At 44.5% G+C, this 21,248-nt stretch overlaps 1 protein-coding gene across 6 annotated transcripts in view; it reads left to right on the forward strand.

Moving 5' to 3' along the window:
- The window catches only part of WDFY4 (WDFY family member 4), a 277,338-nt gene that overhangs the window by 121,163 nt on the left and 134,927 nt on the right, over nt 1-21,248 (forward strand). For all 6 annotated transcript variants that reach the window (XR_004346205.1, XM_032608330.1, XM_032608326.1 and 3 more), the window contains 6 exons: nt 10,534-10,698; nt 13,578-13,781; nt 14,507-14,621; nt 15,879-16,036; nt 18,902-19,140; nt 21,020-21,138. Coding sequence is in view for 5 of the 6 variants with exons in the window: in XM_032608330.1 (XP_032464221.1) it covers nt 10,534-10,698; nt 13,578-13,781; nt 14,507-14,621; nt 15,879-16,036; nt 18,902-19,140; nt 21,020-21,138 (1,000 nt within the window). In the remaining variant the exon portion in view is untranslated. The remainder of the gene's footprint in view (nt 1-10,533; nt 10,699-13,577; nt 13,782-14,506; nt 14,622-15,878; nt 16,037-18,901; nt 19,141-21,019; nt 21,139-21,248) is intronic.

Here is a 21,248-nt window from a genome sequence, read left to right on the forward strand (position 1 = left end):
CTATGAAACTACTTGGGCCTGAATTTTTCCCATTATTGCCTTGCTTAGGCTTTTAAATGTCTCCTTCACCTAGTTTAGGTAATTGGTAGTTTTAAAAATCTTCCCATTTATTCAGTTTGCACGAATGGTCTCCTTTAATTCATTTAATTTTCTGTGTGATTATTTCCCCCTTCTTCTTCTTAATTTGTAAGTCCATGCTCTCTCTTCACTTCTCCCATTACTTAAGGAGCTGAGGACTTGTGGATTTGTAAAGAACCAACTTTGGATATATTTATCATTCTCCTCATTTTTTTCTGGCTAGTTCTAAAATTTTGATATTTGACATCTTAATTTTTTGTTGTTTTCTAGAGTTTCTGTGATTGCAGATTTAAAGACCTTTTTGATTCATCTTTTTCAGTGCCGTGTAGCTGAATTTTTGTTTTCTTTTATTGTTGTTATTCATTTCCAGTTTAGTTTTGTCCTAGTCAGGACATGTGATCCTTACACTTTCCATCTTTGGGAAACTTATTCATGGCTCCCTTGTAGACCTAATATGCAACTGATATGGGGATGCCTGAAAAAAATGCATATTTTCTGTTTACACCATAGAGAGTTTGTTACCTTTTTAAATCAATGTTATTTAGAAAGAGCAAACCAAGGGAATACCATGAAAGCATTTAAAGTAAAGAAAATACATAGTATGCTGAGGGAAGTAAGAAAATAAGGCCAAACATTTACTTTATAATAGCAAACATAAAATGGTTAACTGTCATATAACAGACGTGACGCTTAAACTGGGTCAAAAAACAAGACCCAGTCTTCTGAAATCTAACAAACATATAACAAAAGCAAAGTCACTGGAATATTATTTTGGTTCAGTGAAGATATCTGCCTTGAAAGCATCATTTACCAAATATGGTAGACAAGCATCAAAATCTAAAAGGCAAAAACCGGAAGGATAAGAGAAAAAGGTCAGAAATATAATTGTAGTGAATAATGCTAACATATCTTTCTCAAACAGTTTATTTTATTTTGCTTGGAACTTTACTTCGTTTGCTATTATTCCCCTGCACAGTGTAACCATAGATTCGTTTGCCTGTTCTTGAACTTAATATCAATGGAATCCTATAGTATGTACTCTTGCTTCTGGCTTCTTTCACCCATCATTATGTATGCTGGTAGTTCATTCTGTTTTTTTTTTTTAAACATCTTTATTGGAATATAATTGCTTTACAATGTTGTGTTAGTTTCTGCTGTATAACAAAGTGAATCATCTATATATATACACATATCCTGATATTCCCTCCCTCTTGTGTCTCCCTCCCACCCTCCCTATCCCACCCCTCTGGGTGGTCACAAAGCACCAAGCTGATCTCCCTGTGCTATGTGGCTGCTTCCCACTAGCTATCTATTCTACATTTGGTAGTGTATATATGTCCATGCCACTCTCTCACTTTGTCCCAGCTTCCCCTTTTCCTTCCCCGTGTCCTCAAGTCCATTCTCTCCATTTATTTCTGTCCTGCCCCTAGGTTCTTCAGAACCTTTTTTTTTAGATTCCATATATATGTGTTAGCATATTATATTTGTTTTTCTCTTTCTGACTTAGTTCACTCTGTATGACAGACTCTAGGTCCATCCACCTCACTACAAATAACTCAATTTCGTTTCTTTTTATGGCTGAGTAATATTCCATTGTATATATGTGCCTCTTCTTTATCCATTCATCTGTCAATGGACACCTAGCTTGCTTCCATGTCCTGGCTATTGTAAATAGTGCTGCAATGAACATTGTGGTACATGACTCTTTTTGAATGATGGTTTACTCAGGGTGTATGCCCAGTAGTGGGATTGCTGGGTCATATGGTATTTCTATTTGTAGTTTTTTAAGGAACCTCCATACTGTTCTCCATAGTGGCTGTATCAATTTACATTCCCACCGGCAGTGCAAGAAGGTTCCCTTTTCTCCACACCCTCTCCAGCATTGACTATTTGTAGATTTTTTGATGATGGCCATTCTGACCGGTGTGAGATGATACCTCATTGTAGTTTTGATTTGCATTTCTCTAATGATTAGTGACGTTGAGCATCCTTTCGTGTGTTTTTTGGCAATCTGTATATCTTTGTTGGAAAAATGTCTATTCAAGTCTTCTGCCCATTTTTGGATTGGGTTCTTTGTTTTTTTGATATTGAGCCGCATGAGCTGCTTGTATATTTTGGAGATGAATCCTTTGTCAGTTTCTTCATTTGCAAATATTTTCTCCCATTCTGAGGGTTGTCTTTTCATCTTCTTTATGGTTTCCTTTTCTGTGCACAAGCTTTTAAGTTTCAGTAGGTCCCATTTGTTTTATTTTTGTTTTTATTTCCATTTCTCTAGGAGGTGAGTCAAAAAGGATCTTGCTGTGATTTATGTCATGGAGTGTTCTGCCTATGTTTCCTCTAAGGGTTTTATAGTGTCTGGCCTTACATTTAGGTCTTTAATCCATTTTGAGCTTATTTTTGTGTATGGTGTTAGGGAGTGTTCTAGTTTCATTCTTTTACATATAACTGTCCAGTTTTCCCAGCACCACTTATTGAAGAGGCTGTCTTTTCTCCATTGTATATTCTTGCCTCCTCTATCAACGATAAGGTGACCATATGTGCATGGGTTTATCTCTGGGCTTTCTAGCCTGTTCCATTGGTCTATATTTATGTTTTTGTGCCACTACCATACTGCCTTGATTACTGTGGCTTTGTGGTATAGTCTGAAGTCAGAGCGCCTGATTCCTCCAGCTCTGTTTTTCTTTTTCAAGATTGCTTTGGCTATTTGGGGTCTTTTTTGTTTCCATACAAACTGTGAAATTTTTATTCTGGTTCTGTGAAAAATGCCATTGGTATTTTGATAGGGATTGCATTGAATCTGTAGATTGCTTTGCGTAGTATAGTCATTTTCACAATGTTGATTCTTCCAATCCAAGAACATGGTATATCTCTCCATCTGTTTGTATCATCTTTAATTTCTTTCATCAGTGTCTTATAGTTTTCTGCATACAGGTCTTTTGTCTCCTTAGGTAGGTTTATTCCTAGCTATTTTATTCTTTTTGTTGCAACGGTAAATGGGAGTGTTTCCTTAATTTCTCTTTCAGATTTTTCATCCTTAGTGTATAGGAATGCAAGAGATTTCTGTGCATTAATTTTGTATCCTGCTACTTTACCAAATTCATTGATTACCTCTCATAGTTTTCTGGTGGCATCTTTAGGATTCTCTATGTATAGTATCATGTCATCTGCAAACAGTGACAGTTTTACTTCTTCTTTGCCGTTTTGGATTCCTTTTGTTTCTTTTTCTTCTCTGATTGCCGTGGCTAAAACTTCCAAAACTATGTTGAATAATAATGGTGAGAGTGGGCAACCTTGTCTTGTTCCTGATCTTAGTGGAAATGGTTTCAGTTTTTCACCATTGAGAACAATGTTGGCTGTGGGTTTGTCATATATGGCCTTTATTATGTTGAGGTAAGTTCCCTCTATGCCTACTTTCTGGAGGGTTATTATCATAAAGGGGTGTTGAATTTTGTCGAAAGCTTTTTCTGCATCTATTGAGATGATCATATGGGTTTTTTTTTTTTTGTGGTATGTGGGCCTCTCACTGTTGTGGCCTCTCCTGTTGCGGAGTACAGGCTCTGGATGTGCAGGCTCAGCAGCCATGGCTCACGGGCCTAGCTGCTCTGCGGCATGTGGGATCTTCCCTGGACCGGGGCACAAACCCGTGTCCCCTGCATCGGCAGGCGGACTCTCAACCACTGTGCCACGAGGGAAGCCTGATCATATGGTTTTAATCCTTCAATTTGTTAATATGGTGTATCACATTGATTGATTTGTGCATATTGAAGAATCCTTGCATTCCTGGGATAAACCCCACTTGATCATGGTGTATGATCCTTTTAATGTGCTGTTGGATTCAGTTTGCTAGTGTTTTGTTGCGGATTTTTGCATCTATGTTCATCAGTGATATTGGTCCGTAGTTTTCTTTTTTTGTGACATCTTTATTTGGTTTTGGTATCAAGGTGATGGTGGCCTTGTAGAATGAGTTTGGGAAGTGTTCTTCCCTCTGCTATATTTTGGAAGAGTTTGAGAAGGATAGGTGTTAGCTCTTCTCTAAATGTTTGATAGAATTCACCTGTGAAGCCATCTGGTCCTGGGCTTTTGTTTGTTGGAAGATTTTTAATCACAGTTTCAATTTCAGTGCTTGTGATTGGTCTGTTTATAATTTCTGTTTCTCCTTGGTTCAGTCTCGGAAGGTTGTGCTTTTCTAAGAATTTGTCCATTTCTTCCAGGCTGTCCATTTTATTGGCATGGAGTTGCTTGTAGTAGTCTCTCATGATCTTTTGTATTTCTGCAGTGTCAGTTGTTACTTCTCCTTTTTCATTTCTAATTCTGTTGATTTGAGTCTTTTCCCTTTTTTTTTTTTTGATGAGTCTGGCTAACAGTTTATCAGTTTTTTTATCTTCTCAAAGAACGAACTTTTAGTTTTATTGATCGTTGCTGTTGTGTCCTTCATTTCTTTTTCATTTATTTCTGATCTGATTTTTATGATTTCTTTCTGCTCACTTTGGGTTTTTTTTTTCTTCTTTCTCTAATTGCTTTAGGTGTAAGTTTACGTTGTTTATCTGAGAGTTTTATTGTTTCTTGCGGTAGGATTGTATTGCTATACACTTCCCTCTTAGAACTGCTTTTGCTTCATCCCAGAGGTTTTGGGTCATCGTGTTTTCATTGTCATTTGTTTCTAGTTATTTTTTGATTTCCTCTTTGATTTCTTCAGTGATCTCTTGGATATTTAGTAGCGTATTGTTTAGCTTCCATGTGTCTGTATTTTTTACAGCTTTGTTTCTGTAATTGATATCTAGTCTCATAGCGTTGTGGTCAGAAAAGATACTTGATACGATTTCAATTTTCTTAAATTTACCAAGGCTTGATTTGTGACCAAAGATATGATCTATCCTGGAGAATGCTGCATGAGCACTTGAGAAGAAAGTGTATTCTGTTGTTTTTGGACGGAATGTCCTATAAGTATCAATTAAGTCCATCTTGTTTAATGCGTATTTAAAGCTTGTGTTTCCTTATTATTTTCATTTTGGATGATTTTTCCATTGGTGAAAGTGGGGTGTTAAAGTCCGCTACTATGATTGTGTTACTGTGGATTTCCCCTTTTATGGCTATTAGCCTTTGCCTTATGTATTGAGGTGCTCCTATGTTGGGTGCATAAATATTTACAATTGTTATATCTTCTTCTTGGATTGATCCCTTGATCATTATGTAGTGTCCTTCTTTGTCTCTTGTAATAGTCTTTATTGTAAAGTCTATTTTGTCTGATAGGAGAATTGCTACTCCAGCTTTCTTTTGACTTCCATTTGTATGGGATATCTTTTTCCATCCCCTCACTTTCAGTCTGTGTGTGTCCCTAGGTCTGAAGTGGGTCTCTTGCAGATAGCGTATATACGGGTCTTGTTTTTGTATCCATTCAGCCAGTCTATGTCTCTTGGTTGGAGCATTTAATCCATTTACATTTAAGGTAGTTATCGATATGTATGTTCCTATTACCATTTTCTTAATTGTTTTGGGTTTGTTATTGTAGCTCTTTTCCTTCACTTGTTTTTCCTGCCTAGAGAAGTTCCTTTAGCATTTGTTGTAAATCTGGTTTGGTGGTGCTGAATTCTCTTAGCTTTTTCTTGTCTTTAAAGTTTTTAATTTCTCTATCGAATCTGAATGAGATCCTTGCTGGGTAGAGTAATTTTGGTTGTAGGTTTTTCCCTTTCATTACTTTAAATATGTCCTGCCACTCCGTTCTGGCTTGCAGAGTTTCTGCTGAAAGATCAGCTGTTAACCTTATGGAGATTCCCTTGTATGTTATTTGTGGCTTTTCCCTTGCTGCTTTTAGTATTTTTTCCTTTGTATTTAATTTTTGATAGATTAATATGTGTCTTGGCATGTTTCTACTTGGATTTATCCTGTATGGGACTCTCTATGCTTCCTGGACTTGATTGACTATTTCCTTTCCCACATTAGGGAAGTTTTCAACTATAATCTCTTCAAATATTTTCTCAGTCCCTTTCTTTTTCTCTTCTTCTTCTGGGACCCCTATAATTCGAATGTTGGTGCATTTAATGTCCCAGAGGTCTCTGAGACTATCCTTAATTCTTTTCACTCTTTTTTCTTTATTCTGTTCTGTGGTAGTTATTCCCACTATTTTATCTTCCAGGTCACTTATCCATTTTTCTGCCTCAGTTATTCTGCTATTGATTCTTTCTAGAGAATTTTAAATTTTATTTATTGTGTTGTTTATCATTGTTTGCTCTTTAGTTCTTGTAGGTCCTTGTTAAACGTTTCTTGCATTTTGTCTATTCTATTTCCAAGATTTTGGATCATCTTTACTGTCATTACTCTGAATTCTTTTTCAGGTAGACTATTTCCTCTTCATTTGTTAGGTCTGGTGGGTTTTTATCTTGCTCCTTCTTCTGTTGCATATTTCTCTGTCTTCTCATTTTGCTTAACTTACTGTGTTTGGGGTCTCCTTTTCACAGGCTGCAGGTTTGTAGTTCCCATTGTTTTTGGTGTCTGCCCCCAGTGAGTTATGTTGGTTCAGTGGGCTGTGTAGGCTTCCTGGTGGCGGGGACTGGTGCCTGTGTTCTGGTGGATGAGGCTGGATCTTGTCTTTCTGGTGGGCAGGACCGTGTCCAGTGGTGTGTTTTGGGGTGTCTGTGAACTTATTATGATTTTAGGCAGGCTTTCTGCTAATGGGTGGGGTTGTGTTCCTGTCTTGCTAGTTGTTTGGCATGGGGTGTCCAGCACTGGAGCTTGCTGGTTGTTGAGTGCAGCTGGGTCTTAGCATTGAGACGGAGATCTCTGGGAGAGCGCTCGCCGATTGATATTACATGGGGCCGGGAGGTCTCCTGTGGTCCTGTGTCCTGAACTCGGCTCTCCCACCTCAGAGGCTCAGGCCTGACACCCGGCTGGAGCACCAAGACCCTGTCAGCCACATGGCTCAGAAGAGAAAGGAGAAAAAAAAGAAAGATAAATAAATAAATAAATAAAATAAAGTTATTAAAATAAAAAATAAAAAAAATTACTAAAATAAAAAGAATTAAAAAGTAATTTAAAAAAAGCAGAGCAACCAAACCAATAAACAAATCCACCAAGGATAACAAGCAATAAAAACTATACTAAGATAAACATAAAAATCAGTAACTAGTCTGTCACATACAGCAAACCCCAAGTCTACAGTTGCTCCCAAAGTCCACCTCCTCATTTTGGGATGGTTCGTTGTCTATTCAGATATTCCACAGATGCAGGGTACATCAAGTTGATTGTGGAGATTTAATCCGCTGCTCCTGAGGCTGCTGGGAGAGATTTCCCTTTCTCTTCTTTGCTCGCACAGCTCCTGGGGTTCAGCTTTGGATTTGGCCCCGCCTCTGCATGTAGGTCGCCTGAGGGGCGTCTGTTCTTTGCCCAGACAGGAGGGGGTTAAAGGAGCAGCTGATTAGGGGGCTCTGGCTCACTCAGGCTGGGGGGAGGGAGGGGCACGGAATGCGGGGTGAGCCTGCAGCGGCACAGGTCAGCGTGACGTTGCAAAACAGCCCGAGGCGCACTGTGCGTTCTCCCGGGGAAGTTGTCCCTGGATCACAGGACCCTGGCAGTGGCGGGCTGCACAGCCTCCTGGGAGGAGAGGTGTGGAGCGTGACCCGTGCTCTCACACAGACTTCTTGGTGGCTGCAGCAGCAGTCTTAGCGTCTCATGCCCGTCTCTGGGGTCCGCACTGTTAGCCACGGCTTGCTCCCGTCTCTGGAGCTTGTTTAGGTGGAGCTCTGAATCCCCTCTCCTCGCACGCCCCGAAACAATGGTCTCTTGATTCTTAGGCAGTTCCAGACTTTTTCCCAGACTCCCTCCCGGCTAGCTGTGGCACACTAGCCCCCTTCAGGCTGTATTCACACAGCCAACCCCAGTCCTCTCCCTGGGATCTGACCTCCGAAGCCGAAGCCTCAGCTCCCAGCTCCCACCTGCCCCAGCGGGTGAGCAGACAAGCCTCTCGGGCTGGTGAGTGCTGGTCAGCACCAATCCTCCATGCAGGAATATCTCTGCTTTGCCCTCTGCACCCCTGTTGCTGCGCTCTCTGTGACTCCGAAGCTTCCCCTCCACCCACTCCCCGTTTCCACCAGTAAAGGGGCTTCCTAGTGTGTGGAAGCTTTTCCTCCCTCACAGCTCCCTCCCAGAGGTGCAGGTCCCCTCCTGCACCTATTCTTTTGCCTCTGTTTTTTCTTTTGTCCTACCCAGGTATGTGGGGAGTTTCTTGCCTTTTGGGAAGTCTGAGGTCTTCTGCCAGCGTTCAGTTGGTGTTTTGTAGGTGTTGTTCCACATATATATGTATTTTTGATGTATTTGTGGTGAGGAAGGTGATCTCCATGTCTTACTCCCCCACCATCTTGGTTCATTCTTTTTTATTGTTCAGTAGTATTTTATTGTGATAATGGATCACTATTTATATATTCATTCTAGGTTGTTTCCATTTGGAAATATTATGAATAAAGCTGCTACGTACATATCTTCTGGTGGACATACATCTTTCTGTAGGAAATATATGCAGGGTGAAGTTGAGGGTTATAATCTTTACACATGATTTGTTTTAGTAGATATTGCCAAATAGTTCTCCAAAGTGAAGTGCCAATTTACACTCACCAGCTCTTATTCTGGGAAGGTTCTAGTTGCTCCTGGTCCTTGTCAATATTTAACATTGTCGTCTTGTAGTTGTTAGTGATTCTGCTATGTGCACCTATCCTTGGGAGCAGACAGCATTCTCTCCCTTGTGCAAATGTAGACATTGAAGCTGTGGAGGTTAACTCACTCAGGCAGGGTCACAGAGCAAGGGCACGGTGGAGGCACGTGTGTCCAGCATTAGCATTTCATTCCAGGGCACTACCTTGCCTAAGGACCTTCAGGGGATGTCTGTTTCTTAGTATATCAAATCCAAATTCTTCCAAAAGTCCAAGTCCTCTATATCTGACCTCATCTCCCAGCATCCTCTGTATTTACCCTGCGCTAATCACTGTGAAAATAGGCCTGAAGCACTAAAATGTCTCACTTAATCCTTATGACAGTCTTATGAAATAGGTCATATTATGATCCTTGTTTTGCAGAGTTGGGACTGGAGGTGTAGGGGGATTAAGAAAGTGGTGCAAAACCACACTGTTAGTAAGCAGCAGAGGCAGTATTCAAACCAGGCCTACTAGCTCCAGAAAATCTGTCTGAACTCTGACTTCTGGTCCTCCCGCTAAGTCTAACATCGTGCTGTATGAACCTGGTGGAGAAGCCAGGTGCAGGTGACTTCAGAAGGAGGTTTCCTCTGCCTGCCTGCTCAGCTCATACCAAACCCTCACAAGATCTCGGAAATGAGATTTTACACCTCTCTCTAGTTGTCCCATACATATTGCCTTTCTTTCTTCAATTAGGTTTGAGTTTTCTAGAATGAGGCTTAGTTCCAGACATTTGGTACCTAATTGGTAAACAGGACATGCGACCTCATGCACACAGGGCCAGGACTCGAGGCAGGCTGGTTGGGAAATGATGAAGCTGCGGTGGGAGGGGCTGGGGATGAGGAACTGGCAAGAGGAAGACCCGACGTCCACCTGTAACGTCCACAGGAGTAGAGGCTGAGGGTCATTCAGTCTAGTTGTTGGCGTGGCTATGTAGGGAATGACCCTGATATTAAGGTTGCTCAATTTTCAAGTTCCAGGCTGTCCATCCAGGACAGAGAAGGACCTCAGGCAGCAGCTGGACACACGGAGGCTGGAGTTAGTGTCCAGAAAGAGTGACTGGCCACAGCTGGTTAAGGGAGCTGGGCTCCAGCAAGACGCTAGTGTGCAGCCACGATGGAGGCTCAGCCATGTGGCCAAGACCAGGTTATGGTTTGAGGCAAACGGGTGCCTGGGTCCCCTCAGGGTACTGGGTATCACTTCAGTGCAACATGATCTACTCCAGAGCCCTGGCTGGTGGGGAAGGGGCTCCTCAAGCCCTAGCAGCCTTGGACAGGGTTTGTCCAGGCTCTGTAACTGGGAGTATTAGCACTGAGCTGGGGAAGGCTGGCGTCAACCCTAATTGGCAAGTTCCTTGAGCATAGAGGCCATGTCACACCACGTAGAGGCCGTATGGGGACGTTATAACCAGGTTGCCTGGGTTCAACTCCTGGCTCTGCCCCTTATCTGCTGGTTGAACGTTAACATACTGCTTAACCTCTCTGTGTCTTTGTCTTCCCATCTGTAAAATAGGGGTAAATACAAAACGTGCCTCAGAGGGTTGTTGTGAGGTGAGAAGAGGAATTTGTGTGAAGCCCTTAGAGCAAGCCTGAGCATATTAAACCCTTCCTCAATTGATGACAAGTATCCTGTTCTAATCCACAGTTTTAGGTGTCTTGCAGTAAGGCGTCTTGTTGAGAGTCTCAGAAAGGAGGTCATCCCCCTAGATTTCAAATCTTCTGGTTCCTATGCAGCCCCAAGTCATGCACCGCCTCTCATGAAGTGTGTCCCTGATCAGCCCTTGACAGGTTCTGGAGACAGCGCCTGGGAACAGACATTCCCAGCCAGCGTGCTGCAGTTCCTTGGCGTCGTGCACAGCACCTACCCCCAGGATCCGGCCTGGCGGGCCCCAGAGTTCCTCCAGACCTTGGCTGCAGTCACCTTCCCCCTGGGAGCCCATCAGGTAGGACGTGCCTCTGCCCTACCCCGGTGAGAGCAGGGGTGAGCGTCATCACCCTTCACGGGCAAAGGACAGAATTCCTCCCCACCCCTCCCCAAATTAAAATACATTTAAGGCAACTTAGCTGAAACCTTCAGTAAACAACTCGGGTAATTTTCCTTCTCTTTATGAGATGATGCTTCAGGTCATTTTTGGCTCTCAGAGTCAATAAGTTTTTGATTCGTCAGGAATCTCAGTAATGAGAAATTTGATGGTAGATCAAGTCCAGTTTTATATGGAATATCCACACATTGATGATCGTATGAAAGAACAGATTCCATCCCAGGAAACCTGCGGACGGTGCCCCAGCCGGCGGAGGGGTGGAACTGTCACAGTGTCCCATCTTCTTTGCAGCACACTTGTCCTGTTTGCAGGCCACGGCATCTTTCAATCAGAGGGTTTGCCAAGGCCCAGCTGGGAGTGCAGGGGGACCAACTGGGTCTTGAGGACAAAGTGTGGGTGTGGGGGTAGAGAGGGCTCTACAGGAAGAGATGTGAGTGAGTTTGAGAGCAAGAGCCAGTCCCAGCCGATCAGGGGACTCAGTGGGCTAAAAGCATCTGAGAGGAGCGGGCGAGGACAGGCGTGAAGGCAGGTGCAGGAGGAGGAAGAGCAGAAATCTGAATAGGAGGTGAAACCCAGCCAGGGAGAGTGAATTAGCGACGCCTGTCTACAAATCAGTAACTGTAGCCAAAGGAACACGCTAGGCATGTTGGTAAGTAGAGGGTCTGGAAGCCATGTGAAGCACAGTGAGGTCAGGTAATATTTGCTCTGTAATTATTTGCTAAATGACCAAGTGAATGAACCTGCTCTTTTAGCTATTCTTTTCTAGAAGTGTATTCATGGTGCCAGCCTGAGCACCTACAACAGTCCTGAGCCTGGTGCTTCACATCCCCTAACATGCCCTGACACAGGAGGTGTTAAAGGGGATGGGGAGATTCAGGGAGGTGAAGCGGCACAGACTGGTTTCCTCCCGGTTTAGTGGGACGATGAGACCTATCTCACAAAAGGGTTGAGGAGATGAAACATGACACAGCTTATGTGATTAATAAGTGACAGAACCAAGATTTACACCTCAGTCTCTCACCCTAAAGCCCATGTCCTTTCCATCAGTCAGTTTAAAATAACATTAAATGACCTAATAAAATTTGAGTATTTAGTTTTAATAAAAAGACAAAATGTAAGTAGTAGAAGATTTGCAAAAAGATAAAATAGTTTGATGGGTTAATATCAACTAAAGCAACATACTAGAAAAGTAAGTAAAAAAAGATGCAATAAAGAGCAAAGGGGGCTTCCCTGGTGGCGCAGTGGTTGAGAGTCCGCCTGCCGATGCAGGGGACACAGGTTCGTGCCCCGGTCCGGGAAGATCCCGCATGCCACAGAGCGGCTGAGCCCGTGAGCCATGGCCGCTGAGCCTGCGTGTCCGGAGCCTGTGCTCCGCAACGGGAGAGGCCACAGCAGTGAGAGGCCCGCATACCGCAAAAAAAAAAAAAAAGAGCAAAGGAAGGCACTGTGAGCAGCACTGAAGCGGGTGGGGAATGGGACTCCCGTCCAGAAGCCAGGCAGGCAGCCCTACAGACTGCCTCTCACCACTCCCCCCACCTGGAGTGGGCTGGGCCCTGGAGTCAACGGCCTGAACTTCCCAGCCCAGATCCCCACCTCAGCCCCTCGCCCACAGGCCAGGCTCGCCATCTGCTAAGTCAGGGTTCCAGCCGGCTGCCCACCAGCAGCCACAAAGCACACTCTGACCCAGGGCTCTGCCTCCCCACGCTCAATAGTTCCTGCCTGAGGGAGGGCCTGGCCCAAAGTCACCTCCCAGCCTACTGTGGATGAGACAGGCCCCAGTTCCAGAGCTCTTATCCCCATAGCTCCTTGCCTTGTTTCAGCTCCAGGTCGGCTCCAAAAGGCCTTTGTTGCACAGAACACATGACAGACTTTCTGCATGCAGAACGCTGGTGGCCAAAAGGGTTTTGATTTGCTATGATTTTATATGGCGTCTTTCCAGTCAAGGCCGCGTGGCGCTAATTAATGCAGTCATCACCTCCCTAGGTGCTGTTAAGTTCATTTTATGGCTTAATTAAGAATTGCTGCATTAATTTTATGAATGAGCCAAGGGAGAAACCAACAGATAAACTTGCATGAAAAGTTCATGGGCCAGGAGTCAGGCATCCCTGGCCGCATGTCCTTGGGCGTGTCATTTGGCCTCCCAGCATCTCCATGTCTTCCAGGATGTATCTGGGCTAATGACCCCCATCTCATTTATCTCCCAATATTTTTATAAATATAAAACTGAGAAAGTGAAGGCCAAGGCACTTCAGGGACTTGGACGCCAGGACTGGCTGAAGTCCTACCTCTTTCCACCTGAGGGTCGTATCTGTCAACATCAGCAGAGCCTGACAGGCAGTAAAGGTGAGGGCCCCACAGGAAGGTGGGAACCAGCTATCTTGACCGTACATCAGGGCCAGGCATTGCTACATCACTGCATCCTCACACATCTTTGTGCGTTCCTTTCCATCATTACTATTTGACTGATGGGGAGCTGTGGCACCGAGGAGGGAAGTGCCTTGCACGGGATACATCCTGGGCTTCCTCGCTGAGCACTGCAGGTCTCTCTTGCTCTGTGCCCAGCTTCTGTCCATCACTCCCACCCATCTGGAGTTCGGAGGCCACAGCAGGCCATCTTTGAGCCCTGGGACTCTGGGCGAGCTGCCTACCTCCTCGGAGCCTCAATTTCCTTACATGTTAATGGTTTTGATGAGGATCCCACCGTGCACACCTCAGAGGTGGATGTGAGAGTGCCTTGAGGCAGGGTAGGCCGCTCATGCTGGGGTTCTCTTGTCTTTGAGGGGGCCGTGACAGAGGCTACCCAGGACACCAGCAGTCCTGAGGCCGAGCCTGAAGGCAACAGCACTGAGAAGAGTCTGCAGGCTCCTGCTGAGTCACATCCCACCCGGAAGCAGCTGAGGGAATTCATGCAGCTACTCTTGAGGGAGCTCTTGATTGGGGCTCCCAACCCCAAGCAGTGGCTGCCGCTGGAGGTGCTCCTGGAGGTGGGTTGGAAAGGGTGTCACTGGGCTCTGTGCTGTGGGAGGGCATGGGCACCGGGAGGGCATGGGCACCATGAGGGCGGGGTGTGCCCAGGGAGACCTGAGGGCTGATCTCTTGAGAGAGCTCATCCAGGCCTGTCCATGCCAGTTGGCTTGTGGTCAGGAACCTCTCCTGGCACTGCAGTGATTGGTGGGAGGACATCCTCTGGAAACCACAGGCCCCGGCAGAGCAGGGAGCTCACCAAGCAGCAAGTCAATAGATGAATGAGGGCAGGTCTTAGCCAGGTTTCTAGAAGCAGAGCCTGAGACAGGGATTTTGTGGAAGTACTTTTGGGGGGGCGATGCTCTCAGGAAAGCAGAGAAGGGATGCAGAGGAGAACAGGGGAGAACCTGCCAGGAAGTGGTCTCAGAAGTAGCCTGGGTCAGAGCAGTAGTGTGCTATCTGCATCCCAGAGTTGGCCCCACGTTAAGGCACCTGACAGGTGGTCATTGGCTGTGGGCCCCCCACCCCTTGCCTCCTTGCCCTAGGAAGTAGGCATTGCTTCCCGGTTGAGGCAGTTTGGTCAGCAGAGGACAGTGCTCCAGAGAAGGGGCAGTTGTGAGCTGTTGGCAGCCCAGACTCCCAGCCCTGGCAGTATTAGCATATGGGCCAGGCAGAGGGACCTGGTGGGCACTGAGTGAACATCGTGGCCATGTGGCTGCTGTCTTAATCCAGGGTTTACTTCCAGGCTTCTCCAGACAATGCCACCGGCCAACAGAAGCGAGACTTTCAATCTGAGGTCTTGCTTTCCACCATGGAAATATTTCACATGATGAGTGGAGGTCAGGCACCAGTGCTTAGAGGTGAGTGGGGGTGGATGACTTGCTCCTCCTGTTCATGACATAAAGCTGCTGACAGCTGAGCAGGACAGCCACAATCCTGCCAGCCACTGACCCCAGGACTCTAGAGGAAGTCTAGGCTGCAGGACTGTAGGGCGCTTTAGGAACCACAGGAAGATGCCCTCCACCTGTTCTTGTTGTTCACAGCAAGAGCTCAGTGACCTTGCTTGGAGACCCCAGGGATGGCATACTTACTACTATCCATGTCACCCCTGCCATTGTTGGGTCAGTCAGAGATGGCAAGTCCTGTTCTCTGAGCCAAAATCAGTTCGCCTCTAGCTTCAGTAGAATTTTCTTCTTCCTATGAGGGGAGTCAAGATGTCAACCTGAATTTAACATTCTTCTGCTCACCTATGCCTGGGCACAGCAAATGTTTCTTAAATGAATGAACCCGGATGAAGACGCTCCCATTGCCCCTAAGAAGTTCAAACTGAAACTTCATTCAGAACATTTGGTTCCGGGGCAGCTGTACCTTCCCGACAAGATTAAACAAAAGTTCTTTCTGTGGTTCTTGAGTCATGGAATCCTTAGTGATGCAGCTCATCTTCTGGATTCCTCTTGCCCCACAGTGCAGAAGCCCTGACTTTTGGTTTTCTGGGGTATCTGAAGTGTGGTAGGGTAGTGGAGTGATGAAAAGCGTGAGCTTGGTAGCCCATTTCTGGGCATGGTTCTGTCACTGGACGGTGGTATTACTCCGGGCAGGTGCCTGACCCTGTGAGTGAGGAGGATAATCGTGGCTAGAGGGTTGCTTTAAAGATTAACTGAGATCATTGCATCCATGTCTGAGCACAATGCCTGCTGTGTTGGTGAGCACAGGTAGATGACCCGACCTTACAGCTTCATCCTCTGTCCAAATAACAGCAGGGCCTTGGGTCACCATGACAGCCTTCCCATTACCGTATGCCTTAAATTCTCACCCACTCTTCTTCCAAATGGCCACTGGAAGAAATGCTGCTCTGTACTTGCCTTCTCCCCATTTGGTTTATATCACTGATTGTTCAGGATTGATTTACTTTGAATAAATGTGTGTTCATTGGGCACCTGTTGTATATAAGACCCCATTTTTGGAGCAACAGAGTACGCACAGGGTTACAGTGGGCTGTACAGAGGTGAGTAAGATGTGGTTGGTTACCAAGAGGGGCTTGGAGATTGTTGTGGAGAGAAGGCAGTTTAGACTGATGATTTCTCAGCCTTGGTCTGTCACCCTCCCCCAACCCCCAGGCAGTAGAGAGCCTCAGCCAAATGCAGAAGCTGCTGCTGCTCCTTCACTTGCCAGCATCTCCCAGTTCGTCCAGAAGCTGGTGGAGAAGCTGTACAGTGGAATGTTCTCAGCAGACCCCAGGCACATCCTTCTCTTCATCACGGAGCACATAATGTTGGTAAGAACCTCAGGTTGGCCGTGGTGGTAAGGCTTCTGCTGACCCACCAGGTATCTGTATGACACTGCTGGCTGCTGTCCACTTGGTTCATATTGACCTGCTGTCCTTCCTGGAAATAGAATCTGAGATGGGTGGGAGGAAGGAGGAGGACCGTTACCGCCCAGGTTAATACCTAGTAGATGTTGAGCACTCTGCAGTGTTCTCACCTTGGGCCACCTGAGATCCATCTCGGTGATTAGGGGCCGCAGCCCCCTGCACAGGCACCTCCTAAACTCTGCACACCCCCCTTTGGGTTTTTACCGTGAATGTTGGTTTAATCTTAATTATTGTTATTCCTCATCAACAAAGGGTGAAAAAGGTCTTTATCTCCAAAAGTTCTATTTCATTTTCTTCTATAAAATCCACCTCCATTTGTCATATTTGGGCCTTCCTGAATTTGAAGAAAGAGTCTATTTTTACCTGGTCCTGTTTTTCTTGCATGTGCTTTCCCTCTCTTTCTCCATCTCCATACATACCTATGCATGCCAGTGCATGCCTGTAGATACACCTAGATGTAAGTATGTGTGTGCACATGTGTACGCATTCTTCATTGTATATGTGTACACACGCATATGCAAAGACTCAAACAATCTCAAAATTCTAGAGTTGAACCCTTTTTTTGGTCCTTCTCATTTCATTCTGGAAACCTTTCCTGACAAGTGGCCATTCACTGTTTCCTTGAACCATCCTTGTGTGAGGAGCTCTCTATGGTACAAGGGGGTTCCAGTCACCAGGACACCTGTGATTGTTGGGAAGCACTTTCTCTTACTAAGCGGAAATCCGTCTCCAGCAGCTCCTGCCTGCAGCTCTCGGTGCATTCTCTGTGGCAGAATCCAGGAGAGCCCCTCTCCTTCCTCTTCATGCCTTGTAGAGACAATGACATCAGTGCCCCCAGCCCCCTTCTGTCTGTGGAGTCACATGCAGACCCCAGGACTGGGCCTTGGCACAGTTCCCAGAGTGATAGTCAGTCTGCTGATGCCCAGTTCTAGGCAACCTGAAAATAATGTATTCAGAGGTTTCTTCAAGAATAACTCCTAGGGCTTCCCTGGTGGCACAGTGGTTGAGCCCGCCTGCCGATGCAGGGGACACGGGTTCATGCCCCGGTCCAGGAAGATCCCACATGCCGCAGAGTGGCTGGGCCCATGAGCCATGGCCACTGGGCCTGCACGTCTGGAGCCTGTGCTCCGCAACGGGAGAGGCCACAACAGTGAGAGGCCCGTGTATCGCAAAAAAAAAAAAAAAAAAAAAAAAAAAAAAACTCCTAGAAGGGAGAACTATCCCTTGTCAGCTCTGAGGGGAGTAAAATCAGATTCTTGGGAGGTCGTGTTGAAAATGAGAGTAGCCACTGAGCTCCTGTCTTAGCGAGTTTGGGCTGCTATTATAGAGTACCATAGACTGGGTGACTTAGCAGCAAACATTTACTTCTCGGGGTTCTAGAGGCTAGGAAGTCCAAGATCAAGGTGCCAGCAGATCTGTTGTCCAGTGAGACTCTCTTTCTGGTTTTAGAGAGGGTCATCTTTTCATTGTACCCTCAACATGATGGAGAGAGTGAGGAAGCAAGCTCTCACTTATCTCTTCCTATAAGGGCACTAATCCCATCATGAGGGCTCCATCCCCATGACCTGATTACCTCCAAGAGACCCCCATCTCCAAATATATCACACTGGGGGGCTAGGGTTTCAACATATGAATTTTAGGGTGATGACACTAACATTCAATCTATAGCAGCTCCCCAGTGGTCTAAGCAAATACTCAGAGCTAATATCAAAGAGCTGGTGCCTCCTGGGGCTGATATGTCTTCAGCAGGGTGCCAGGCTCAAGAACTCTCACTGCCCACATCTACCATTCTTCTCTCCTGCTCGCTGCCTGTGACTCGCACACCTCTTAACTTCAGTTTGAAAGATGTGACCCGTCTGTAGAGTAGGAGAGGATGGTGATAAAAACATGAACCCTAAATTCCAGAAGATATAAATAAAATTTAATTAGTATAAACACTTGCATTACCTATGAGATTTGAAGAGAGCAATCTGTAACTAACAAATGAACTTTCTAATAGACTGAAACATTTTGCACATAATTTTTGTTCTATGGATTCTTTTCAGTGAAGCCAAACAGATGGATGGCTTCAGTGTTAAGGCCACAAATCAGGACCTTCTGCCTTCCCCCTCTAAATCTCTCATGAACTAAAATCCACTGGACGCACATCTCCTTTAGAAGATACAGTGGTTAAGAGCATGGCTCAAGTGTCTGGTGTGGGTTTGACTCTTGCTGACCACCTACCTCTCCTACCTCTCAGACTCTCAGCCTTCTTACCCCTAAGGGGGGATAATCTTAGTGTCTACTTCACGATGTTGTTATGTTTAAATGATGCAATATATGTAAACATACGCACACAAATGCAGAAATGCTTAGCATGATAACTGGAATATTGTAACAATCTGTACCTGATAACTAGTATTAATAACATTTTTTAAAACTAGACCCTATTAATAGCATGTTCTTATATACTGAATGTCAACCATGTTACCAGTATTTCAGAAATCTGTGGTCCCATGTCTACTTTACATAATATGACTGTGGTAAACTTTTAATTTTTTAACACCAATTTTTGGTAAATTTAAACGTTTGAATTCCCTTTATTGATCATCCACTTAAATAGAAGCTCCAGGGTTGAGGAAGTTTAGTCCTTTTTGATTTTAGAAATGTCACTTTTTGAAATGCAGAAAAGAATCTGGGATTGTATCATTTTCACAGTTAACTGGGTTAGTATCTAAACTTCAAGGTGTTCACACGTATGTGTCTGTGTGTGTTTATTTTATGACACAGGTCATCGAGAACGCCTCTTCTCAGAGAGACGCTGTCATCGGTGCTCTATACAGCAGTTTAAATAAAGTCATTCTTTATTGCCTCTCCAAGCCCCAGCAGTCCCTCTCCGAATGCCTCAGCCTTCTCAACATCCTGGGATTTCTTCAGGAACACTGGGACATTATCTTTGCCACCTATAATTCTAACGCCAGCTTCCTCATGTGTCTCATGCATTGTCTTCTGCTGCTCAGTGCAAGAAGGTTAGAGCTGCCCACTTGTCTCCTTGCTTGCCAGTGGTCAATGCAGGAAAGAAAGCTTTAGAGGACACTTGATTGAGGTCGATCAATTATAGATGATACAATCCTTTTGTTTATCTGGTTGTCCAAATTATGTGCAATATTTGATAATACGGTAAGTAGTCCTCAAACCTGTCCATGTGACTGAGCAGCTAGGAGCATCATGAGATAATAATTTACCGTATTTCCATAATTCTCAGGCTGTAAGATACTTCATTGATTTAATTTGGGGGGGGAGGGGCAGGCAGAAAACTCCAACATTAAATACATAAATTGATTTTATGATGCAGCCAGGTTTCAGAAATACTCACTTTTGATAAATGAAATCTTAGAATGGGAAAATATATAATAAATTAAATCATGCAAGCCAGGAATAATTTTGCTTGCAGGAAAAAAAAAACAAACCGAAAAACCACACATACACAGACATACACACACAATTTGTGATATAAAATGACATCCATAAACATCCTTGTATAAGAAATACTAGTACAAATACATTAAATTATTAAATTAAGCTATTTAAATCCCTTTCCTGAAGTTCAAAGTTAGAAAACGTTAGATTTTTCTGTGTATGTGCACTTTCTCTCTCCCTCTGTGTGGTGGTAGGTATATATCATACATCATGTGTGCCTTGGCATTATACTGCCTAAGAATATTATCTCTTATTAATAGAACCATGTTGAGGAAGAGAGGACTGTGAGATATTACACTTTACTCTTGTCCTTTTCTCAGTTGTGTTTATCCCAGTACAAATTTGATTATTTGGAAAAAAAAAAACCCAAATCCTGTCGAGTTGACTATTGAACGTTACAAACCACGAGTTGACTTGTCTAAACACACTCTGGGAAGCACTGGAAAACACTCCTAGCCCAGAGGAGGTATTTGCCTTTTTATTTGTTTGAAATAAAATAATCCATTTTCAGTGTATGGATTAAACTGGGGAAGTGCTTCTTTCTTTTCTGTATTTCAAGAATTAGGCCCTATCCGTACTGGAAGCATGGGTAAGAGGAGCAGAATGCCTGCCGACTTGTGTGCTTGAAGTTCTGCCCTCCTCAAATCCCTCTGGATGGCAAAGCGGCCTCCCAAGTCCAAAGGGACTTCATTCTAGAAATTTCAAGAATGGACATCCTTATATGCTGGTTATTTTTCATTTCCTTGTTTGTCATTTTTGGTTCAATCCACAAACTTGTACTGAGTGTCTGTTCTGCAAGGTTGGGTGAGGGGCCCAGAGAAGAGGGTACTTGGACATGAACATGGCCAGGAGTTCTGGAGCACATGGTCCATGGGGAACTTAATATGTAAACCACTTCGCCCCACTTCAAACCAGCTGTATGATGTGCAGGGTTCCTGCAGAGTATAAATGCGGGGCTCTTATTCAAAAATTACTAAGAATTTCAAGATGGTGACAGCAGAGCCCAAATATGGGACCCTTCTGAGTTCAGACCATACACAGCTGCACAGGTCACAGGCCCATGAAGCTGGCCCCGGCCCCATTCCATGAGGGATGAGATTAGCGCCAAGCAAAGGCAGAGTTTAATGCAGAAAGAAATGACCAGTTCTCATGATGTATAAAGCAGGAGAGGTTGAGGAGGTCTGTTTGGGAGCATAGATTGGATTTAATAAGATAGGGACAAAGAGAAGGTGTTCTTCTTTTTTTCTAGAATGCTTTTGTATAATACCTGTCATGGAAGTTGTCATAGGTGTTTGCTTTAACTTGATTAGACAAGTTTTTTTTCATATTGATGTGTACTGAGTTTGCAAGATTATTATTTGTAATAAAGAACAATGGAATGATCCCAAAGAATCTGGAGTTCATAGTGAACAATCTCTTGTCTACTAGTTATCCAGAAGGATTTGGATTGGAACCCAAGCATAGAATGACTCCTTATCATCAAGTCTTTCTTTCTCCAAATGAAGAAGTGAGAGAAAAAAGAGAAGACTTCCCAAGCTTGAGCAATGGTACATTTTATTTGTCGTTTATTTTGGGGGGAGTAGAAGATAGCAGGAACTGCTAGGGTTGCGTTCTTCAGTTTTTTCTTCCTAAGATAAGGAAGCAAATATTACTAAGA

This window comes from Phocoena sinus, chromosome 16, assembly GCF_008692025.1.
Source record: "Phocoena sinus isolate mPhoSin1 chromosome 16, mPhoSin1.pri, whole genome shotgun sequence".
NCBI classification, from domain to species: Eukaryota; Metazoa; Chordata; class Mammalia; order Artiodactyla; family Phocoenidae; genus Phocoena; species Phocoena sinus.